This window comes from Stegodyphus dumicola, chromosome 4 (assembly GCF_044657685.1).
Source record: "Stegodyphus dumicola isolate Sdum_Otavi_A_Nest chromosome 4, ASM4465768v1".
NCBI classification, from domain to species: Eukaryota; Metazoa; Arthropoda; class Arachnida; order Araneae; family Eresidae; genus Stegodyphus; species Stegodyphus dumicola.
In genome coordinates, this window is record NC_140771.1 from 13,969,986 (window position 1) to 13,994,432 (window position 24,447).

The following is a 24,447-nucleotide window of genomic DNA, read 5'->3' on the forward strand; positions in this document are numbered from 1 at the left end:
TTTTTTTTTATGGTATATCAAAATAAAGCTTCTTAAGTTCTTTATATTATATAAAAAATGTGATGTGTACACCACATGACTTCCTTGTACGGAATATTAAATTACATGCATTTTTTTTCTTGAATTTCGTTTAAATTGATTGGATTGAATTAAATCTACTTCGGCGACAGCGCATAAACCACAATGAATAAATGCACTCTTTAAAATTCACTATATTTGTACTATAATGACACTCTGAATGCACAAAATTTATATCATTTGAAGAATTATCTTATTGTTGTCACATGTTCTATTCAAATACTATAATAAAGCTAGAACGATGTATGAAAGAAATTAAGAAAACAAAACAAAAAAGAAACAGCTTTTCACAGACGATTTAGTATTTCTCATTCAATTAACTCAGTTCTCACTTCGCGACAAGGCAAAAATACACAAAAACTCAAAATATCTGTATTAAAAATTACGAAGTAAATCTTAAACACTTATTTCCTCGAAAAAATTCCAGAAAGGATTAAGCATGATTTAATTTGCAATAATAAATGAAGGCGTTATTTTGTTGTTGCGAAGCTTAGTATCTCTAGATTGGCAACAAATCTGCAATTCTGCTGTTTCAAATGTAAACAAATATGTCCGCCATGTTATTTAAAACTTAACCGCACTTAAACAGCTTTTAAATTGTTGATAATTGTACAAATATTGCCTCCAGAATTACGAAAGGCATAAAAACCTTAACCGGAAGATAAGAACAATATAATTCAATCAGTTTTAAAGCAAAAAATGTACAATTTACAAACATAAAAGAGTAAAGAAACTGAGATCACTGTGCCGAGTAACAGAGTGGATAAATATGTAAATATAGTATTTATATACGTTTGGTGTGGCCGATTGCAACCAAAATACGAGGTGCACATCTGCATGTTATAGCAGTCCTATATACAAAATTTCAACGTTCTGAGGCTACTCGTTTTCGAGTTATGCGAGATACGTACGTTCGTACAGACGCCACAAAAATTTCTCTTCAGAATTCATTTTAAAGCAGTTTTATAATTTTTTTGGAGGAAACGAGTCTTTTATTCTGCCCTTACGTACATATATCATGCAAAAACATCGTTAAATTGCATTCGATAGCGGTCAAAATGGATATGTTCATTGAAATATGCTGGCTGAAACTTTTCGTGATTACAATATTTCCTTTTTACTTCGTACAAGGAAGTAAAAATATTAAAAGTCTGTCAACATATTTTGATGCATCTTTTCTTTTTAACCATGAGGTGTGTTTTCAGCAGATATTTATTACATTAGGTACCATATGATTTATCAGTCTTACAGCCTAAGAAGTGTTAGCATTGCACAAGTTTAAATTTATCTTTCACACAGCTTAACCAAAAAAAAATTTTTTTTTTCCCAGTCTTGCTTATTTGACATTATATAAGAACTTAAAATTTAACCTTCAAATTAAATACTTAACAAGTAGTTAAAATGAAGCGAATGCCCTTAATAATTGAAATCTTTTATCTAATTTAAAAACAGTAAATCTAACTGATAATTAGGAACATTTATAACATTACTATAATAAATAAAAGATTTTACATTAGTAACATCTTTTAACCATATGTTAATTGTTAATAGCTCAGTACACAATTTTCCCTCCCCGTTTATAAATAAATGTAACATCTTTTACCCATATGTACCTCAGTACAGAATCTCCCCTCTCCCTTTACAAATGAATTTCTCCTAACATGCCTGTTTTTTGCATCAGATAAATATTTAATAGCATTTAGTCTTCTTAAATAATATGCAGTGAACAAGCCTTTCTTTTAGCAAAATGTACTTTAAAAAAGAGAGTGGGGTGTTTTTTTTTTTAATATGATTATAGTATAAAATGTTATAAAACGACTGTTTTAATCAAAATTTGAAATGGTTGCCTAAACTGTATCCTATTTAAATAGGCAGAAGCATGGATTGAAGATAAAAAGAAGTACTTAGATGCTGAGCAAGATATGAGTCAAATTGCTAGCTTAGAAGATAAAATGAGGAAACTGCAGAAGCATCAAGCATTTCAAGCTGAATTATCTGCACATGAAAGTAATATTCAGAATATAAAGCAGGTATTACCTTTATATTTGAGCAGTTTTTTTATTTTATTTTATAAGAATGAATAATATTATTACATATGCAATGAAATTATGAGAGTGTTGGAAAAATAGTTTAAAAATCGAAGTGTTTGTTATTGATAATAATGAATTCTAGTTTCAGATAAAATATTGAATTGTATTTACAGAAAGGAGAACTTTTATTGTCAAAAAATCATGAGAATTCTACCAAGATACGACTGCAGTTGGAAAAGTTACTTAAACAATGGAATGAACTCTTATCATCTTCAACTAACTTGGGTCGTGGTCTTGAGGAAGCTCAGGACATATTAGAGTTTAATAATCAAGCTGAGAAAATAGAAGCTTGGATAAGAGATAAGGTTGGTTTCTTCAAGGTTTATCCTTTACTTAGAATATAAATAAATACTAATGTAATTTTTCATTTGTAATAAGTATTTTTGATATAAATATTATCTCAGGATACTACTATTGAATTATAATTATTAAATATTAGTACTTCAGTGAACTTCAAAATTAAAATATAATAAAAATTTTGTTGTTTGAATTTATGTATTGTATATAGCAAATAATTCACCATAAAGAAGACTAAAAATATGCCATTTATTATTAGCCATGCATAATTTAATTTCATTTAACTTATGCTTTTAAGGATCCATTTTCTTGCTCAAATGTTATTTTACACTTTTGTGTCTCTTCTCATTTTTAATGTACTTTATTATTATTAAATACTTACCAGTGAAGTGGTCGTTATAAATTTCCTCAAATCAAATTTCTTATAGCTGAACTGAGTTGTTTCATGGAATTTCTGCATATGTAATATAAACACGAATCAATTTCTGTAAGAAATTCTAATAAAGACATCATTTAAAAAGACACTTTAATAAAGACATTATTTTCTGAAAGCATGCAGTTTTCAAGTGTTTTGCCGTAACTTTTAAATATCCCCCCCCCCATCTGTTGCTTGATTTTCATGTAAGATTAGGCATGTTTAACTGGAAAGCTGTATTAAAATGTTAAAATTTTGTGCCAGAAGGAATAAAGTTATTTAAAACATTTTTTTTCATTAAAAATGATAAATATTAAATTAGAAATGCTATATAAAAATATAACTGATGTCGTAATCACTTTGTCAGTGTGAAAAAAACAAGGGAGTTTTCTTTAACAGTTACATGTTTCTTTTATTTCTGAGTAGAACACTCTCCTTTAATGTACTGCATTTCAAAAGCCCTTTTTTTTTCTATGAATTATGTATTAAATGTTATAGATTTGTTAACTTCTTTTTTGTAGTTAGATTAATCACTCATAAAATGGTTGTAAAAGACAAACATTTATTTAAAGATAAATCTTAATAACCTACACGTAACGTATTCGTAAACGTACATAACATAACAAACACACTTCTGCATCCGTACCATTAAACATTCCAGGCATACATCATCTGAATATCTTTTAAAAATTATAAATAGAACAACATCCAGAAATTAGCTGTTGCCATTTCTCAATAGATATTTTGTCTAATAATAACAAATAATTTACAATCGTGCTTACAGATTTAATAAAAATCAATAATTATTAATTCATTTTTCATTATTTCTGTATTTTTAATCCTAGTTTATAGTTTAAATGTCCTTAAATAAATGTAGTTTAAGAAATTTTAATGAACTCTTACTTTATAACTTTCACTATTAGCTGTATTTAAACAAATTTCTGAAGAATGCATGTATTTTCAAGTATTATTAGTTATTATCATTCTATGCTTAAATAAGTCAAAATTTAAAGCTCAAATATTCATTGTATCAAAATTGTTTTTGATTTTCAATATAAAATTATTAATGCTAATTAATAAATATTTTTAATAATTTTTATTTAACAGGAAATGATGGTCCAGGCTGGCGATACTGGGAAAGATTTTGAACATTGCCAAGCTCTTCAAAGAAAACTTGATGATGTTGATTCTGTAAGTAACAATTTTAAATAGTATGCCATACTTCATTGTTCCCAGATTTGGTGTATAAATTTAATATAACAATTCATAAACCTCCAAAATCATGTTGTTTTCCCATCTTTATACAAGGCATATATTCATGAAAATAGTTTTGACTGTTATCCTGTCTTTTAATATAATAGTCACAACTTAAAAGCTTAAAATACATTATAAAATATGTGATTTTTGGAATATTTTAAAATTGTCATTCATTATTCAAAGAATACATATGCTTTATGGCGTACATATGATTTATTAGGAAAAATGAAGTCTCATTTTTCTACTTTGAGCCTTAATAATTTCAAGTATATGTTTTGAATGTAGCATATGTGAAAACGTTTTAAAGAAATATAGTCCATTTTATGTTCATAACTGAAAGAGAATGAAGGAATCAGTATTTAAACACATATGTGGTTGCATACAAATTCAAAATCTATTCAGCTTGGGATAGAGGTTATGTGGATTTTAGAGTGTTACAAATACCAAATCATAAATAAATAAATCATTAAACTCAGAACAGGAAAAAGAACTTAAATTTTAAAAAAGTACCTAAAGAATGCAAATAATTTACTTTTGACACTTTATAAAGCAAACCAACAAAGAAACATATAAACATTATTTTTTACATTTTTCAAATAGTTGTTTTGCACCCATTAATTTAAGAACTTAAGAATGTTCCAGTTATTTTTGCAAATTATATGCAGACAGTATCTCCTGATCGTTTATATAGCTATGTTGTTTCAAAATTTTTAACTTCTAAAGCTAAATCTTCATCAAATGATATTTTTTAATTAAAAAAAAAATTAGCATTGGGATCAAAATTTTCATGCTGTAGATTTAAAACTTTTTAATGATTTCATCATTAAGCATTTAATAATGGTGTTCAAATAATGCTTCATTTAAATTTGTATTTCAGTTCACAGTATTGTCTTTATGAAAATGTTCATTTTTAATTATTTCTTTTGCTTAAGCAAGCAGCTCTTCAGCTTTAGCCTTTATCAAATCCTAAATACAAAACATTAGTACTGTTGCACTCTTGGTTCTGCAAAAGCTTAATTGGCTATAAATTAGGACATGCATTTATCATAGTTATATTTGTAAAGAGAAATTTTATGTTCAAAAGAATTTTGTGTCTAAGAAGCTGTACAGATTTTAAGAATTGGTGGATTTGAGTGTTTTGTTAAACTTTAAAAGTTTCCAACATTTTTTCCTTATTTTATATTAGCATTTTCAAATGTAAACTCTAAACGATAAGAGTTCAATAATTTGGAATTTTTATTGAAAGATTTTATTTATTTATGCATGTATGTATTTATATATTTTTGATTTTAAAGAAAAAAATTACTCTGACTGAATGAAAGATAGTTAGATTTTTAGTCAACAATTAGTAAAATTTATCAATAGTTTCACTCAAAGAATTATGAAATTTTTGTATGTTTCTCTGTCATATGTAATTTGAATTTATACTATAGATTATATTCTAGTTTCTTTTATAATACAAAAGACTATTAGAAAATTCAGGTAATATTTCTGCTAGTATGTGAAAGGAAAAATAAATTACTGCAGGAGCATTTGTTGCTATGAATAAATCTGTAATTTAAAAATTCAAGTTTTTCCTTACTGTATCATTTATTAATGAAAATCCAATTCACTGAATATCTCTATCTGCTTAAAATGTTGTTCAAATGAATTATTTTATAGATAATTGCATTTATTTTGTGTGTATCTCTGCCTAAGATATTTGCATAACACCCATTTAGAGATAATGACAGTTATACGCATATAGACTGAAGTAGAGTGCATTGAAACAATCTGGTTCAAAATATATGGCAAATTAGCCAAAGACTGAATTTTTTATGAAATGATACATATTCCTGATTTGAAACTGAATATTAAATCTGAGGCTGGTAATATTGTTGAAAGAGATCCTAATAAAAATTTTAAGTCTGTTTTCACATTTCAAGCTTCAGGACCTTTCATGATTGTTGTGCAGCAAATCTGTTATCTCAGCCTTAGAGAAAATGAATGTGTCATAAATTGATAGCATCACATTAAAGAGCATCACATCTTCAACTGTCTTTATGAAAGAAACATTTTAATTAAATCTATAACTTAAAAGTAGTATATTACAAGAAAGATGTGAAAATAAAGAGAATTTACAAATTATGCCTTTTTTTACAAAACGTATTGAACCAAAGGTATTAATTATGCTACCAAAGAATATTCAGACTCAAATATGTAAACATTCACATGCAGGTCTGCAGAGCTATGGTTCTGGGTTGGGAATATAGGCACACAAGTAGCTTGCAGCAATTTGTGTGCCTACTCCTCCACGACATTTGATGAGTCTCTGGCAAGAGTTGGTTAAATTTTATAAGGTATCAGGTAAAATGAGTAGCCACGAACTTATGAATGACCAAATGAGATGGAGAATTAGTGGTCGATTGGAGGCAGGCCAGTCATAACTTGGGTGGCTACAGAGTTCAATGTAATATCCATTGTCATTTGCAATTTTTTGAAACAATTGGAACACAATGGATCCATATCAAGAAGATTTGAACAAGATCAACCAAGATTTGCAAGGATGAATAAGGATTGTTATTTACCATTTTCAGCACCTCGACCCCAAACTGCTACAATTTCACAGCTCTATGCTATATTGTCATTTGCAATTTTTGGAAACAGTTGGAACACAATGGATCCATATCAAGACGATTTGAACAAGATCAACCAAGATTTGCAACGATGAATAAGGATTGTTATTTACCATTTTCAGCACCGCGACCCAAAACTGCTACAACTTCACAGCCCCTGCATGAGCACTGGAACTTGTGTTTCATGGTCTACAGTTGTTTGAAGGTCTCATGAGAAAGGCTGTATGCCAGAAGACCTGCTCTTTGCGTCCAAAAAATTGCAGCACACAAGAGAGCATTTGCCATGGTGCAAACAAATGCATGGTGCAGGACTAGAGGTCATTGAGGTACTATGCATTTTACAGATGAGTTGATATTCAGTGTGGACACTGATTCTTGACGTTGACGTATCTGTATCTAGAGAGAGCTTGAAATGTAGTATCATCCCTCCCTCATCAGGGAAAAGGATCATTATGGTGATGGAGGTGTAAGGTTTAGAAAGGCTTTATGTTGGACAGCCACACACCCCTGTATGTGTTTGACAAATATCTTGATTGCTATGAGTTATAAAGAAGAAAACTTGGAGCATTATGTTCAACTTTTCAGAGCCATAGTTCTTTCTGGGTTACTGTCAATGGACCACAGTGCTGTCCACATAGGGATGAGGTGGTCGACAATTATCTGGAAAGAGAAGATATTAGCCATATGGATTTGCCAGCCAAATCTCTTGACATTAACCCTATTGAGCATATCAGGGATGCTCTTAGGAGAGCAGTTTTATCTTGCCATCCCCCTCCGAGAATCATCCCCTCTGAGTTGAAAACTATCTTGCTGCAGGAGGGAGAGTAATTGCCACAGAGACTCCTCAGCTGCCTCCTGTCCAGTATGCCCTCATGCTGCATGACTTGTCTGGCTGTGAAGGGGTACCATACCTCATATTAGACTTATTTTCAGTTTGATATCACAATGCGGATTCTGTACTAAGAGCTTTACTGATAATCATGCGTACATAAAATGACTTTTGAATGGCACATCTCTTTCTCTGTTAAAAGTCCATATTCGTACCAAATTTAATTAAAATATGTCCATTAGTTTTTCAGAAATTCAATGTAATTTGGAAATTTTCTTAATTTTGCCCACAAGTGTATTATAAGAAATTATATTCAGTATAATAACATCAATAACAATCTGACTTAATAACTGAGATGTTTTATTGTGTTTAATAAAATATGTACACCAATATTTTGTATTAAAAGGGCATTTAAGTATAATTCTTCTTTTAATCTTTATTTCTTATAACATGTAGTTTTGATAAACATTTTAAACTGCCTTTCAGGATATGAGAGTTGATGAACTGCGTATGAAAAACATTAATTCTTTAGCTAATAAACTTATACGTCAAGGAAGATCAGATACGCAGTCAGTGCAGCAGAGACAAGAAGAGCTGAATAAAAAGTAAGAAATCCTGAATTATTTCTTTCCTCATTATGAATTTAAAATATTTTGCTTTCTAAACCTATCTATTGCCACCTGTTTCTTCTCTGTCTCTCAGAAAATGCATATAAGTAGAAAGAGCCTTAAAATGCATTTTATTTATATCAAAGATGAAGCATGGTGTTTCATAGTTTTGGCTAATAATACATATGGAACTTTTACTTGCATTTTATTTGTTTTCAGTAAAACTTTCTGTCTTATTCCCCTTCCAAGTCAATACAAGGAAAAAGAAAGGACTTCTTCCTCAAATGTTTTTTAAATATTAGTTTAAAAAAGTGGATTTTTTTCTTTAAAATTGTATAAAGATTAAATCATGTTTAGTCTCTTAAAATTAAACAATAGGTAGAAAATTGACTGAGACAATTGTGTTCGAGAACCTTAAACTAAACCATGTAATTGTATTAATATCCATCGTAAACATTTTTTTGATTTAATTTTTTCATGCAAAATTTTAGGTGGAAAGCTTTGCAAGGTGCCTTAGAGTTATATCGTGAGAAACTTGCTAATGCTTCTGATGTACATGCTTTCAATAGAGATGTTGATGACACAAATGATCGAATTAATGAAAAGGTGGGAATTTTATTTGTAGTTGAACATATAATTTTTTGGTAACTTTTGCTGTTAATTACTTTTCACAGTTGCCGTCAGGTTTGCTCAAATATTAAACGTTTAGGTGTTGTTTTCTATTATATATTCAGTATAAAAAAATAAATAGATTTTATTGTGTTAGTAACTGTAAGCTATAATAGATCATTATAATCAACCTCTAAATCTTCTTTGCTTACAGTATCTCTGTGATTCATAACTCTAATATATTTCTATTTTGTATGCCAAATTTTCGTAATTTTTATTTCTTTCATAATCATTAGCAATTGGTATCTAAATGTAAATAAATCTTTTTCCCATGTTTCTTATTCATCATTCTGCATTTATTTTAATTTGTATTAAAATTTTATATATGTATGCCTCTTCTTCATTTTAATGCATTTCTGATTCTTTTGTAGTCTTTAGCATTACATGTTGAAGAAGAAACTAAAGATTTGCAAACAGTTGAAGCATGTCAAAGAAAATTAGAGGCTACTGAACGAGATATGACAGCAATTGAAGCAAAACTAAAAGTAGGTCTATGCTGTTTGGAGATTTCAGAAGTGAAGATCATAATTTCTATGCATAAATCACATTTTATTTTTTGCTGGTTGTTGAAGTTTAAATGAATTTTCAATATCTCAAATAATTCTTAATTCAAACCATTAAAGAAAAATAATTACTTATTGATTTTTGCAAAAGGAACATGAAGTTGATGCTCGTCGTCTGATCCAAAAAAATCCAGAAGCAGCTCCTCAGATGAGACAGAAAATTTCTGAAGTACAAGAAAATTGGAGAAAACTAACAAATTTATGTTTATCCAGGTAAAGTGTTTTTTTTTTTTTTTTTTTTTTTTTTTTTTTTTTTTTTTTTTTTTTGTGGAAGGTGTGTGTGCACATGCGCATATTTGAGAGTGCTAAGTTTGATCTGTAACTCAAAATTAATGATACTGCAGTATTATTAATTACTATCATTAAATTTTAATTATTAGATGAAAATTTTTAAATGATTAATTAGTTATGCATTATAATTTGAAATTTTAAAATGAAGATGTATGATATTTTAATATTAAAAAGCTTAGAAAAATCAGGAAAATTTAAATTCTATTAAATATGTGTAGTTCAAATTTAAAAAATTCTTTTTAGAAAATGAAATGCAATATAAAATTATTATCTGCTTCTAAGTATATTTATTTTAAAGGTTTGTAATTACATGTATAGGTTATTTATTTATTTTTTCATCTTTCAGGAAACAGTCTTTATCATCAGCATATACACTTCATAAATTTCTTTCAGATTTTGATGAGTTGGTAAGATACTTTCCTACTCCTACTTTATTAATAAAAGTAACAGAAGTGCTGATGATATTAGTGCAGGTGTTTAAGATGTTAGAATTCAGTATGTTTATTTCTCACAGCCTTCCTTACTTAGACTCCTTAAGGGCTCATTCTTTTTTAGCTTTGGTGTAACAATCCTGATGTACTGTAACCTTTCAAGGGATTATCCTGTTGGTGAGACAGAGGGTCATGTTCCTGGAGCTTCAGCGATCTTTACTCCTTTCCTTTTTCAACTTTCATCTGTTCCTTTACCATTACTTTTTCCCTTGTAGTTTTACTTTTTGGAGGTTTGGGGCTCAAAGTGAGAAGCTGTTACATCCCTTTGATTCTAGTTTCTCATGGAGAGAAAACCACTTACGCATATGCTGTGTGTTGTGACCCATAAGGCTGGAAGGAAGGTCCTGATATTTGAAGGGGTGAGGTACTCTCTTCAACACACTGCTTTGGTCTCTGCTTCAGAATGAAACAGGAGGCACTTAGCTATCTCCGCTAGTATCTGTTGGCTGGTTACTCCTCTTTTGGGTCAGTGAATTGGGGAATAAGCTTTCACGAGTTCCTGCTTTGGGAAAGCTGACTGTGGAGCTTCAGACTGCGTATAGATTCCATTAAACTTGGTTCAAGAATCTGCATCTTGTTGGATTCCATGGTGGGTGCAGCTTCCAGATCCGAACTTCTTTTATCTCTAAAATATAAAATCTTCAATTTTACAAAGTTCCAAAGAAAATGTTTCAATCCCAAAGAAAATTAAGTAAATGTACTGATTCATTAATCTTAAAAAAATTTTAACTGTTTTTTGGCTAATCTTTGAATTCCATGGTTTGTAGCGTTTTCAGTGGCACATTGAGAAATCTCTATGTTTTGTAATAGTAATGCTAAAAGAAACAGTGCATTGAAGTCGTCTTGCACCGCTATTCCACGTGTTTTTTTTTTTTTTTTTTTTTTTTTTTTTTTTTTTTTTTTTTTGAGAGAGGGTGGATTAATTAAAAAATTTTCAACTTGAATTTTCACCATATAAACAAAATTATTTTGATGAAAGAGTACTTTAAAAATGTTAGCCCTGTAGTTACATTATCTTTTTGAAAAAGTCTGTAGCATGGAGACATACTATTGCAGCATGAATTGCACTGTGTATTGTTTATTGATTGTAGTCCAAACCAGGGGTTTTTAATCAACAATTTTATAGTTTCATGGAAAGAATTTGGTCAATCTTTTATTTTAAGTATTTAGTTTTATGAATATAAAACTACTTTTATTCAAGTTTTGCTATTTATAAACATTTTCTATACATTTTCTAGTTTAATTTAAGAAACACATTAAAAAGTAATCTAAATTTAAATAAATATATATGTAAGAACCACTGGTCTAAACTATTGAAATCTTTACTGGCTGTTTTCAAAATGAGTGTTACCATCTAATATCAGTTGGCAAATTCTGAATTATTTTAAAATTTAAAAATTTCAGTATCAGTTACACTTGTGTGAGGCATGTAAGTTTTATAACATGTTTATTGTTGAAAATAGTTTATAAAATTGCAATTTGCAAAATTTTAATTGCTTAGATTTATGTTTTTTCATGATATATAATATTTTAACTATAATTTTGGAAATTTTGTGGAGAAAGTTGAATTATCACTCAATGATAGTTATTTATTTATTAGTTTCATTTTATTTAAATGTTATACGTAATAAGTAAATTATGAAATCAAATTAAATTTTTTAATTTATTAGCATTTAGTATTATTTTAGAAGGCATAACTTTTATTATCAATTTCTTAGTAACTTTCTTTTAAAAAACACTAAGTTCTATCTAAGTAAACATTTATGAGATGAAAATTGATTACTGTTAAATTGATGTATGTCAATTTTTATATGCTATATGCATTTTAATAAAAAAAAATTTAAAAGTGGCATTATTTTCTGAAATAAGAGTATGGTTGAATACATTACATTTTATTTTATGAAAGGTAATGATAACACTATTTATTTATTTATTTAAAGTTTGAGTTTATTTATTTAGGAATCATGGGTAAATGATATTAGTAACAGAATGACATCTGGTGAATTGGCTACAAACAATTCTGAAGCTCAGAACATGTTACAACTTCATCAAGAAAGAAAAGTAAGAAATGGGTATTTTCTATTAAAATAAAATAATAATAATAATAATAAAATAAAAAAAAAGATTTCCACTTTTGTAGCTTTTCATATTGTTCTGAAAATAATAAAATTATAAATCTAGTATAAAATTAAGCTGTTTGCATTATCTGTTAATTGAAATATATTATATTGCAAGATATAACATATCTACTAATTTTTGCCTAAAATTTCATAAAGAGAATTTTGTGAAATAAGAGATTATTATTTTAGTGTAAAATGAAGGCTTTATTTTTAAAAAACTGTATTTTTGTGTGATTGTATATCTCACTTATTAAACTGTTTCAATACATAACATAATAATTGTGAAATTGTTTTATTAAGTTTGTTATTTCCTAATTTGTTTCTGTAATTTCCTAATTTGTTTCAGTAATTATTTTAAAGGACAAAAATATTTACCTCCTTAAAATTTTTCTTTTAGCTGGAAAATTTTAATTGGTTTTGTAATGAGAAAAAATAAGGTTAACAAACAATAAGTATGGTGACAAAACAAATGGGGACCTCGTTTGGAGCCCAGATAAATAGCTTATGAGGCTTGTGTTATAAAGGCAAAGAAGAAAAGTGCCCAATCTTAAGTTTGAACTTAATTCATCATGTACATCTGCTGATGTTGCCAAAGGACAATTGTATCTATCTACATACATTTTAGTTATTTTCCTTAATTCACTGCATCCAGGAGTGGGGGAGATATGCTACAAAACTGAATACATTTTGTTTATGAAAGAAAATATCTAAATGGTTAATCACATAGTCATGATTAATGCCCTTATTTATTAAATGGTAGAAATGGGGGAGAAGGCTGCATATTTATAAAAAAATCATCATTTTCAAATTTGTAGCATAAACAATTTTGCTAATACATCATCATTCCCTGACATCAAATGACATTTCTATTTAGATGATGTTGCAAATTTAATATAATTACAAAAAATAATGTTTCTGAGTTTCAGCTACCTAATATAAAAAGAAGAATTATGCATTAAAAAGTATGTAAATTCACTTTATAATGCTTTAAATTTATGTTTTGTATTGTTATTAAATAAAAACCTGATTTTGCATTTAAAAAGGATAAAAACCTGCAACATATCCCTTTTCCTTGATCTAACTGATTAAATATTAAATGGGGATGTTGCTTTCAGATATGATATCAATTATTCTGCCTTTCAAAATTCTAAGTTCTGCTTACAAGTCAAAAAGTTTCATCTTTCTTTCAGTCTGTGTTATAGAGCAACATATGCTGTATGATTATCTGAATCATTGATTAGGTAAAAACAAGAAATGACTACATACTTTTAAATAATGTATGGTTCACATATATTGCACACATTTTTTAGTGATTAAAAAAATTATGGAGCTCAGAATTGTATTTCTTAAATTTTTAATTAACCCTCTAAGTGGCAAGGCCATATATATATGGCTTTGCCACTTAGAGGCTGTGTATATATGGCCTAGAATATTTTTTGTGATATCTGTAAGAACGTATATATACATGCATATTAAAACATGTCAAAGAAATTAAAGTAATATATCAAAAGAAAACAAATCCAGGTATGAAATACCAGGAAAGTTTTTACATTAAAATCAAAAAATAATTTGTTCTCATAGTAGTTTTGGGGAATTTGTGCTTTCTTAGTGAAAACCCTGGCCACTCAGTAGGTTAAAATACAAAGTGTCTGCATGCATGAAATAAAGCAGCATTGTTTCTTAATTTAGGCTGAAATAAATGGAAGGCAGGAAGCTTTCAAAGGTCTAAAAGACTTTGGTCATCGATTACTTCAGCAAAACCATTCAGCAAAAGATCTAATTGAATCAAAACTGCAACGTTTAGAAGAATTAAGAAGAAATCTCACTCAGGTTTGGGAAGAAAGGAGGCATATGCTAACTCAGTGTCGAGATCTGCAAGTATGTTTATCTTTTTGAAAAACATGTTTTGACTTTGTTTTTATTGATTATATGTTAAAAGCCATAATCTAACTTTTCATCATTCGAGGTTAAATGTGCATGTATTGGGATATTTGATTAAATATGAGTAAGAAAATATTTTATTCAGATTGTCTCTTTTTAGTTGCTTTTCTGTGGAACAGAATTGAAATAATAGAGAATTTTATGCGGAATAGAGGAGGGATCGGTAACCTTTATAATTAGGAGGGCATATTTCAGAAGTGCAGGAGCTAAGCTGCCATTAAGAGATACCTACAATAATAATAATAATAATAAATATATTTATATCAGAATTAAGTTAATTTATGTTGATTGTAATAGTTATAATGTTTTAACCGTTTGATTTGTTATTGCAAAGATGTTTATGAAAAAATGTTGCTGTAGTATGTTGTTCATAAATGATGCTACTAAGCACAAAACTGCAAAATGTTTTACAACTGAAATAAGTTGTTGAAATAAAATTATTTTCGTACTACTAACCACTGCAAAAGCAATGCCGCATGTATCGTTTCATTATTCTTTAATTTGATGAGAAGAATGTGTACTTGTTCAGTTTCTGTTAAAAGTTTAATTGTACAATTCATACAAATGTTAAAAATGGCAAAAATAAAATGCAAATTTTTGCTATAAATATTCATTACAATTACAAGTGTTTGTCCAAATATGTAAAATTTAGAATTTAGATATTTGAACAGTAGGCACTTTAAAATTGCTTCAAAATCATCTTGGTGCCTACTGTGTTGCCAACATGTAGGCTGAATATTCAAAATCTTATCTGAGGAAAAAAATTTCATGTTTAATATTAAATTATGTGGGTAGATCTTTAATTGTCTTATATTTAATCTGATCCTTTCCATGCCCCTACATGCAAGATGGTTTATTTTTCAATCGACAGTTGTATTCTCTGAGCAGTTTTTTTTTTTTTTTTCCTTATGAAGTTTTAAAAAGTCTTTTGCACAGAGCAATTAAATTGTATTTCTTTTATTTATAACTTGCAATTAACATTTTTTCTGATGTTCAGTATTTCAGTATTTGTTAATTAATAAAAGTACTGTTTTCTGTGTATATTCTGTGTCTATTCTCTCTGCTAATGAATATGCAGTTCTTCTTAAATGTATGAGTAGCAGATGACTCTGCTGAAAATGGTTAAAAATTTCTATGTATTTCATATCTTGATTCTGTATTATCATTAATCTAACCTTAAACATTCTAAAATTTTTATTTAATTCTAAATCACTTTGCAATGCTTATTTTATTATTATATTTTCTTTTTTTACTTTGGAGTACATTTAAATTATACGTCAAATATTTCATATTTTATGTTTCATTAATACTTCATATTCTATGTTAAGAGTAGACCATTAGTGGCCGAGAGATAAAATCAGCGAATACTGGTATTTTGATCTAGGTTTGATTCCAGGTGAATGTGCTGGCTGCTTGACCATTTTCATGTTTTTTCCATGTGTAATGTTGATACAAGCCAGTTTCTTAAAAAGATCCTTTACAAAGGCATTCTTCACATGCTTTGCTTTCATCAAATAAACTAAACTAAACCAAATCAGAATTATTTTTAAGTACTGTAATACCTCATAAAATTGTTATGGAGTTTTTTTTTTTTTTTTTTTTTATTTTTATTATAAACTATTGCTATCCTGCTATTGTGACTTTCGTTTATAAGTTTCTTTGTAAAGAAACAATTTAATTCAATTAACTATTTTTATCTTAGATTTTTAAAGAACAGATAGAAGCTGCTGAATCTTGGTTATCTGCAAAAGAAGCTTTCTTAAATAATGAAGATTTAGGTGTAAGTAAAACTTATTATATTTCTTGAGTGAGTTTTTTTCCATTATTTATATCTAAAATTGAAATTTATTTCAAATAAATAAATTAATTAATGCTTAATAGTCTGATAATGATTGGGTAAAACCATTTAAATGGCAGGGCAAAAACAAAAGGTATGCAGAGGTGAACCATTAAATTTTGTTTTTCCTTGTCCTTCTTGGATGAACTATGCATTTGCATAGCAGGTCAAAGACAAAAGTTGTGCAGAGATGAGCCATTTTTATTTTTTTTCCTCTGTAATTGAGTTGTATTTGTCGGTTTGAGGATAAAATATTATAGACTATTTACTATGAAAACAAAATATTTTATTACTTAAGGATATTCAAGTTGAGTTACAAAGTTTGTTTTACTCTGTAATACTTTTCATCTACTTAACTGTATTATAAATTAAATGTATTTATTATTCTGTTTTAATAATTTCTGTAGGACTCTATGTCAAGTGTTGAAGCTCTAGTCAAAAAACATGACAATTTTGAGAAGACGATGATTGCCCAGAGTAACAAAATAGATGAATTAGAAACTTTTGCTACAGAATTAATTGCTGCAAAACATTATGATAGTACAGCCATTCAAAGCAAGTGCCAAGATGTTTGTAACAGGCGAGATAAATTAAAAGAAACTGCTTTAATTCGAAGAAAGAAATTGCAGGAATCAAAGGAGCTACAAAAGTTTTTACGTAATATTTATGAGGTTAGTTTTGTTAAATAATTATTATAGTTGCTGTTATTAAAGATGTTATGGCCCATTTTCAAGTTTTGCATACATATGCTGTCCAGAATAATTTAAAAAAAGAAAAAAAGAAAGAAAATTCAAGATAAATTAATAAGATACAATTTTTAAGATAAGTCTGAGTCATGCATTGCATAAAGATGACTATATAAATATATTTCTACAATTTAAAATATAAAAAAAAATCAATTGAAATTTTTTAGAGAAAGATTTTTTAGATATAAATTTAGCAAATCAATAAAAATAATTTGGCTTCCACTTCATGTCAAGTCCGTTACCTTGACATTATTTCACCCACAATAAGTTCGTAAACCTGCCTAAAAGGGGGCAGTACATATTCAAAGTAATCAAGCTTAGCTTGACTAGTTTATCTATGTCACTTAATACATACTGCCCCTTTTAGGCAGATTTACAAACTAACTGTGGGTAAAATAATCTCAAAGTAACAGACTTGACTTGAAATGGAAGACAAATTATTTTTATCGATTTGCTAAAGAAAAAGAACTTCTTTAATTAATTTTTATCATGAATATAACACACTAATAATTCATATTTAAAACAAACTTCTTTATTAAAAAAATTAAGTTACAAAACAAAGACACTGAATAGCATAAAACTTGAAAGGGACAAGCATTTTTGCCTACGATCAAATTTTTTAAGATTTATGTCTGAAAAATTTCATTTTTATTTTGTATTTTAAATTGTAGGAATATATATATATATAGTCATGTTTATGCAATGCATTGCTAAAATTAAACTTTAAATATAATTTATCTTGAATTTTCTTTCTTTTCTTCTGAGACAGCATATGTAAACAAAATTTGAAAATGAGCCGTGTACGTTAATTTCTGTTATGTTATTTGATTAACACTTTTTTGAACCATTTTTTAGTTCAATTTAGACTTTTGAAATTATATTCCTGTCCAATAATTTTACTGTTCTTTAGGTTGTGGGATGGATAAATGAAAAAATACAAGTAGCATCAGATGAATCTTATCGAGATCCAACAAATCTCTTGAGTAAAATTCAGAAACAGGCTGCATTTGAAGCTGAATTAGCTGCAAATAAAGCCAGGGTAGATGCTGTTATGGCTGAAGGGGAAAAACTAATAGGAAGTGGGCACTTTGCTTCATATGAAATTCAGAATCTTTTACAAGAATTGGAAATGCATTGGAGACAACTGTTGGACCAGACTGCTTTAAAAAATAAACGCCTGCAAGATGCTTATCAGGTATCACATTAAATTAGTTGCTACATAGAGAAATTTTTAAAACATTATAACATAATTAATGAAATTAAATTTTGTTTTTTCTTAATTTGATGAATATGTTTTATTGAACATGTAATGTTAATCTTTCATACATATTTTAGATTCTATATAATCAGTATTTTTACTGTTATACATTGTTCTTTATGTGCTTTAATTGTTTATTCTGTTTCTGCTATATGCATGGGTTTAATCAGACTTCTTTGTACTTTAATTGCATATCAAATAGTACTTGAAATAAAAATTATATTTTTATTCAGACTTCTTGCTATGTTTTGATACTCTTAAATATCTGTATTATATGTAATCTGTCCTTTAAAGTTATTAATTATTCACTCCTCTGAATTTTATTCTACATTACAAATCCACTTTTTACTCTTAATTTATATTAAAAGTAAGCTTTTAATTTTCTCTGTTCTTTCTTGTTGTAAATGATAAATATTCTTTTAGTAGAAATATCACAAATGGGCAAAAAATATTAAAGCATGTACATAATTTTTATGAAATTATATGTTATTCTTTACGTATTATAACTTATATATATATAACATAATAACTTATATATGTAACATATTATACTAAGTATTTTTTAATCAATTTAAGTTGAATGTAAACTGAATTTTTAAAAAAAAATTTTGAATTGTTTCTAAATTAAATTTTAAATTTCAAACAGGCTTTGCAATTTAATCGCATGTTAGATGACTTAGACACATGGATAGATGAGATTGAAATACAATTGCAGTCAGAGGATCATGGAAAAGATCTAACAGCTGTTCAAAACCTGTTGAAAAAACATCAAGTATGGGCACTGAATGCCTTACTTATATTTCATTATAGTAACAAAGGATTTATACATAATATGCAGTGAATTTATGCATATTGTATGCTTCATGGTTGTAAGAAGTATTAAAATGTATTTCTTTTCCAGCATCTTGAAACAGATATTAATAACCATGCTGAAAATATTGAGCAAGTAAAAGACCTAAATACCAGTTTTCAAAACAGTAATCATTTTTTGAAAGAAGAAATTGAAGAAAAAGCTGTTGCTGTTGTGAACCGGTAAGAAAATCATTTTATTGGAATTATGTATGCCACTTTTAATACCATCTTGAATTTTCTTGAAGGAAACTCGGAATATTTATTAAATATATAAGTTTTAAGTATATAGTTTTGACATTGGTATCAAAGTGGACAAAGGAATTGAAGTGCAGATAAACAAAAGAATTAAATTCATATTTGTCTATATAAAAGTAAATTATTTATATCCGAAAAAGAATAAGTTGTTTCTGCTTTCTGTGATCTTTAAATTGTAAAGGAAATAGAGATACCTATTAGCAATATGACATTCTCTGTTAAGATCTTAAAATAAATTTCTACCCTAAAAGTAGTTCTACAAATTAAATCCCTGCATAAAACTTCCGTAAAAATTTAAATCTCAGAATGAGAGCCATTTTTAAATGGAGGTCCTAAATACAGTGAGATAAAAAAATAAAAATCCACTTCATATCTGCATGAAATTAGCGTACTAACTTTATATATATATACGAGGGTTGGAGCTTTAATAGTGGCAACACAGCTGAAAAAACGCTACGCAACAAAACCAAAGAATATCATGTATACCACACGTAAACTACATACTTACCTTACCTCTCAGCAAAAAGACTCGTCCTGCCTACGTCACGTGCATGCGGAATGACGCGAAGAATGGATCCTTGTATAAGCTGCCTGTCTAAAGTAAGTGCTGTCAGGATGTTTTCAAAATAAGAACAGCGATGTTGGATAAAAATTGAATCTGCCAGAGGTCGTACAGCACGACGTGTCATCAAGGGCTTCAAGAGGCTTGCGGGGAATCTGCATTGCCTTACAGAACCGTATCAAGATGGGTGAAAGCATTCAACGAAGAACGCCGAAACATGGCAGACATGCTGCGGCCAGGTCGTCCGAGTGTCAGTGATGCAGACGTGCAAGATGTTGCCACACTAATGTACAGTGATCGCCACCAAACGATTCGTCAGCTGGCCAGACAAACAGGATTAGCGCATACGACTGTGCTGCACATTCTGAAGAAATGCCTGTCCATGAGAAAAATTGCTTCACGATGGGTTCCATATCAATTGACGGAAATGCAGAAATGGCTACGATACGATGCTGCCTGAACCCACCTGGAGCGCTATGAGCACGAAGGAGATGCTTTTTTACGCCGTATCATTACGCTGGATGAGACTTGGGCCCGATCGTACCAGCCAGAACTGAAATGCCATTCAAACGAACGGCGTCATCACGGGTCACCACGACATTCGAAATTTCATCAGAACCCCAGCAATGTGAAAGTTATGGTGATTCTCGTGTATGACTGCGATTGTGTCATCCTAACGTATACCGTTCCCCCACAGCAGACCGTCACTGCGCAGTATTACTGCTCATTTTTGGAGCACAATCTCCGACCAGCTTTGAGAAAAAAACAGCAACACTTTCTGCGGAATGCTCCTCTCACTTTGCATGACAATGCTCGGCCACATGCAGCGCAAGCTGTGACTGATTTGTTCAAGCGATGGAGCTGGGAAGTGCTTTACCATCCACCATACTCCCCTGATCTAAGCCCTTGTAACTATGACTTAATTCCTAAGATGAAGGAACCACTTCGTGGCACTCGCTTCCAAACTGTTCCCGAGATTCTTGTGGCAGTAGACCGGTACATTCAAACTATCAACAAAACAGGCGCTGCTACAGGTATTCTGCGATTTCCACATCGTTGGAAACGGGTTGTACACAATGCTGGTGACTATATTGAAGGACTGTGAAACATGGTGACATGAATCACTTTTGTATTCCTTGTAAATAAATAGTTGCCACTATTAAAGTTCCAACCCTCGTATATACAGTGAACTTGATATACATCATTAATCTGTTCCAGATCCTTGGACGTGTGCCAAACAAACTTTTCGACTAAGATATGAAATATAAATACAGTCAAAAGTCGTTAATCCGGACTCGTCGGGACTTCGGCGATTCCGGATTATAGATCATAAGTTTAAATCTCGTAATATGGCATGCAGAAATTTTAAAATTAAAAATATGAAACCGTAATTTATGAAATAAAGAACAATTATGATCTAAAGGGTATCAAAATTTACAACAAAAAAAAACTTATTATTTATTTGTTTAATTTATTAAACATTTCTTTCAATGTAAGTTGTTTAAGTTGCTTCGTTTTATGTGATCATACTTTCTCTTTAATTCTATACACAGACATAATTTCTTGTTCAGTTACAAAGTTCCGCTGTTCAAGTCCCGTTAATTGCTGTGCCGAGAATACCGCCAAACTTGTCAATCGAAATTTTTTCATTTTCACTAACCTCTCTGTCACATTCTTCATGTCTTTATCCATTTTTTGCAGCAATTCCACTTTTTGTTTGTTGGACATCGAAACATACTTTCGTTTTGTAGATCCTTTGGAAGTTCCAGCATCGGAAATTCTATTTGACATAATCAAAAGTTCAAGTTTACTTTTATAAAATTGCTCTTACAGTCTGCAAAAAATAATAAGCGGGATCCAATTCGAACATTAAGGAACAACGCAATCATTAACATTAACTGAAATAGATAATTAGATAATTTTAGCTTACACCGTTCGTTATACATTAAATGGGCAGGCGAAAACATATTCTGCACTTGCGCACATGCATATGTGCAGTAGCCAAGGTCTTACGCGCACGCATAAAACGCCTGTGCGCATGTGCCAACGCGGCGCATGCGCAGAAAGTTTTTAGCCTTGAGGTCCGGATTATGGGTGTCCGAATTAATGACTTTTGACTGTAGTTAATCATTTGTTATGAAATTCCTATGTTATTGTTATACCACTGTACTAAAATACAAGTGCAGTGGGTAAAATATATAGTGCACGTAAATGAAGCACTCAACATGATACTGTATATAAATGTTTGTTTGCTATCCAGATCAAAAGTAAATTTTCAATATGTTCTATCATCTCTGATCTTTGTTTGGCAAACAACATTAGCGATTTTTTTCAGTCATAGACACTGTCATGCTCAGCACATGGTATGCATTAGCCAGGTACGAGATAAGCATGCCATTTTCATACTTTTCAGCAAACCTTTTTCTTCCCAGCATGGCGATGATTATAATTTTCTTTGTTACTTTACTATTGTTCTCAATAACTTTCCAAAAATTCATAGTTAATGAATTTACAAAACATTTTATCAGGTTAAAAAAAAATCACTTGAAATTCTAACTTATAGCGTAAGTTGTTTACTGAATAGTAGTAACTGTTGGCTTTAGTTTTCCACATGCAAATTTTGATTGGAGGACAATTGGCGGTAAACTAACGTGGCTGCCGCCGATTGGCCGATGACATCAAGATCGGCGGGTTGGCCGAGTATAATATATATGTACGCCGGTATCTGCGAAGGTTCTTGTTTCTTGTTCTCTTGTGTGATTATCAGTTAGCATTATGCTAGTTTGCTTTCAATCAAATGATTTTAAATGTAAAGGCTACAGTGTTAGCTCTTTTATTTTATTTACGGAATAAAGCATGAATTTTATTTAGTCTTAGCTTTATTTAAGGGAAGCAAAATATGCTTTGCCTTTATCACCACTGACAACTGGGTTATGGGCCCAGCGCCAACAGCTAATCAGTCATCCAGTTCAACTTAGCATTGAAGGAATGTAGGTGAAGAGGGCCGTTATCCACGAAAAGAAGCTGACCTGTCCTAGAAGTTTGTTCAAGTCGTTGTGCTCACACTTAATTGAAGATGTCATTACTACCTGAAGGTTTTGAGTTGTTAAACCATGACAACTGGGATCGATGGAAAGTCGACATGAAAATTCTGTTACTGGATAGAAATTGTTGGAGCTTCATAGAAGAAAAAGAAGAAGAATTAGATAAAAGTGCAACAAGGCGTGAAAAGCAGGAGTTCACAGTGAGAGAGAACAGAGCCTTCACTACATTATATTACGGAATTAAAGCTGAGTTCAGGCCGCTGATACAAGAATGTTCAAGTGGTAAAGAAGCGTGGGAAGTTCTACAGAAGCAATTCGAACTCAAAACAAGAGCAAGGATAATTCAGTTACTGGATGAATTTTTTATTATTAGATATACGCCAAATGAAAAAATAGGATTATTCATCGCAAGGATAAGAATGACTGCAAAGAAGTTGGCTGAAGCTGGTCACAACTTGGCAGATCTTTTTAAAGGATTTCAGGCAATAAGGAGATTACCCCCGGAATATTTTGGCATTGTACAATTGATCTATAGGTGGAAGGACGAAGATTTTACGTTGGAAAGAATTGCTGAAGAGCTGGTAAGGGAAGAAAGCCGACTTTGCCAGGTAAACGCCGATTTAGAAGACAGCAAGGTAAGCGTGTTTAATACTATTAGTTTAAACACAGGGAAAGATAAAGTTGAAAATAAAACTAAATCTAAGAAAAAAATGGGGAATATGAGAATAGGACCTTGTTTCAGATGTCATAAATTTGGGCACTTAATTGCTCAATGTAAAGAAAATGTAAGTAAAAATCAGAAGTTTAAAATAGACGATAAAAATGGACAGTTTAAAGATAAAGAATTAATGTTAGTAGAAAAATTATGTAACAACTACAGATAAAGGAGGTAACGTACATAAATTTAATTGGGTCGTAGATACTGCAGCTACAACTCATTTCTGTAATAATAGAAATTTAATGACAAATTTCGAAGAAATAAACGATATACGTATGTCTTTAGCTGTAGGAAATTGTGAAAGTAAAGTACTAGGAAAGGGTACTGGCAAATTTGCAGTAAAAGTAGGCAATCGAATAAATTGGATTGAGTTAGATAATGTGTTATATAATCCAAATCTAAGAAGAAATTTATTATCGGGAGCAAGGTTAGAAAAGGCTGGTGCTCATTTTGTGATTTCAAAAGGGAAGATGTGCATATACTTTAATAATTGGGATAGATTATGCTACGCTAAACGATATGACGGACTTTATCACGTAAAACCATTTAGATATGCAACAGGTAAAAGGGAAGCTGGTTACAGTATAGAAATTGGAAAGTTAAATAAAATAGACGATGCAATGCTATGGCATCGAAGATTTAGCCACGTAAATTTTGATTATATTAAGAAAACTAGTAAGAATCAAAGCGTGAAAGGGTTACCAGAAATTTAAAAACCAATAGAGAGGTGTAAATTGTGTATTATTGCTAAATCTAGTAGAATAACTTTTAAATCTGTTCCGAAGAGATCGGATAAACTATTGCAGTTGGTTTATTTAGACGTTTGTGGCCCACTACCAGTTCCATCTAAGGGTGGGAGTAAATATTTTCTTGCTATTGTAGATGACTATAGTAGATTAGTAACAGTGTAT

The 24,447-nt window shown here is 29.9% G+C and overlaps 1 protein-coding gene across 3 annotated transcripts in view; it reads left to right on the plus strand.

Moving 5' to 3' along the window:
* The window catches only part of kst (spectrin beta chain, non-erythrocytic 5 kst), a 329,664-nt gene that overhangs the window by 267,752 nt on the left and 37,465 nt on the right, over nucleotides 1–24,447 (plus strand). For all 3 annotated transcript variants that reach the window (XM_085814577.1, XM_085814575.1, XM_085814576.1), the window contains 15 exons: nucleotides 1,950–2,108; nucleotides 2,282–2,473; nucleotides 3,988–4,071; nucleotides 8,068–8,186; nucleotides 8,681–8,795; nucleotides 9,230–9,343; nucleotides 9,513–9,634; nucleotides 10,059–10,119; nucleotides 12,163–12,264; nucleotides 14,013–14,201; nucleotides 15,967–16,044; nucleotides 16,509–16,772; nucleotides 17,758–18,042; nucleotides 18,752–18,877; nucleotides 19,007–19,137. In XM_085814577.1, the coding sequence (XP_085670703.1) occupies nucleotides 1,950–2,108; nucleotides 2,282–2,473; nucleotides 3,988–4,071; nucleotides 8,068–8,186; nucleotides 8,681–8,795; nucleotides 9,230–9,343; nucleotides 9,513–9,634; nucleotides 10,059–10,119; nucleotides 12,163–12,264; nucleotides 14,013–14,201; nucleotides 15,967–16,044; nucleotides 16,509–16,772; nucleotides 17,758–18,042; nucleotides 18,752–18,877; nucleotides 19,007–19,137 (2,141 nt within the window). The remainder of the gene's footprint in view (nucleotides 1–1,949; nucleotides 2,109–2,281; nucleotides 2,474–3,987; nucleotides 4,072–8,067; nucleotides 8,187–8,680; nucleotides 8,796–9,229; nucleotides 9,344–9,512; nucleotides 9,635–10,058; nucleotides 10,120–12,162; nucleotides 12,265–14,012; nucleotides 14,202–15,966; nucleotides 16,045–16,508; nucleotides 16,773–17,757; nucleotides 18,043–18,751; nucleotides 18,878–19,006; nucleotides 19,138–24,447) is intronic.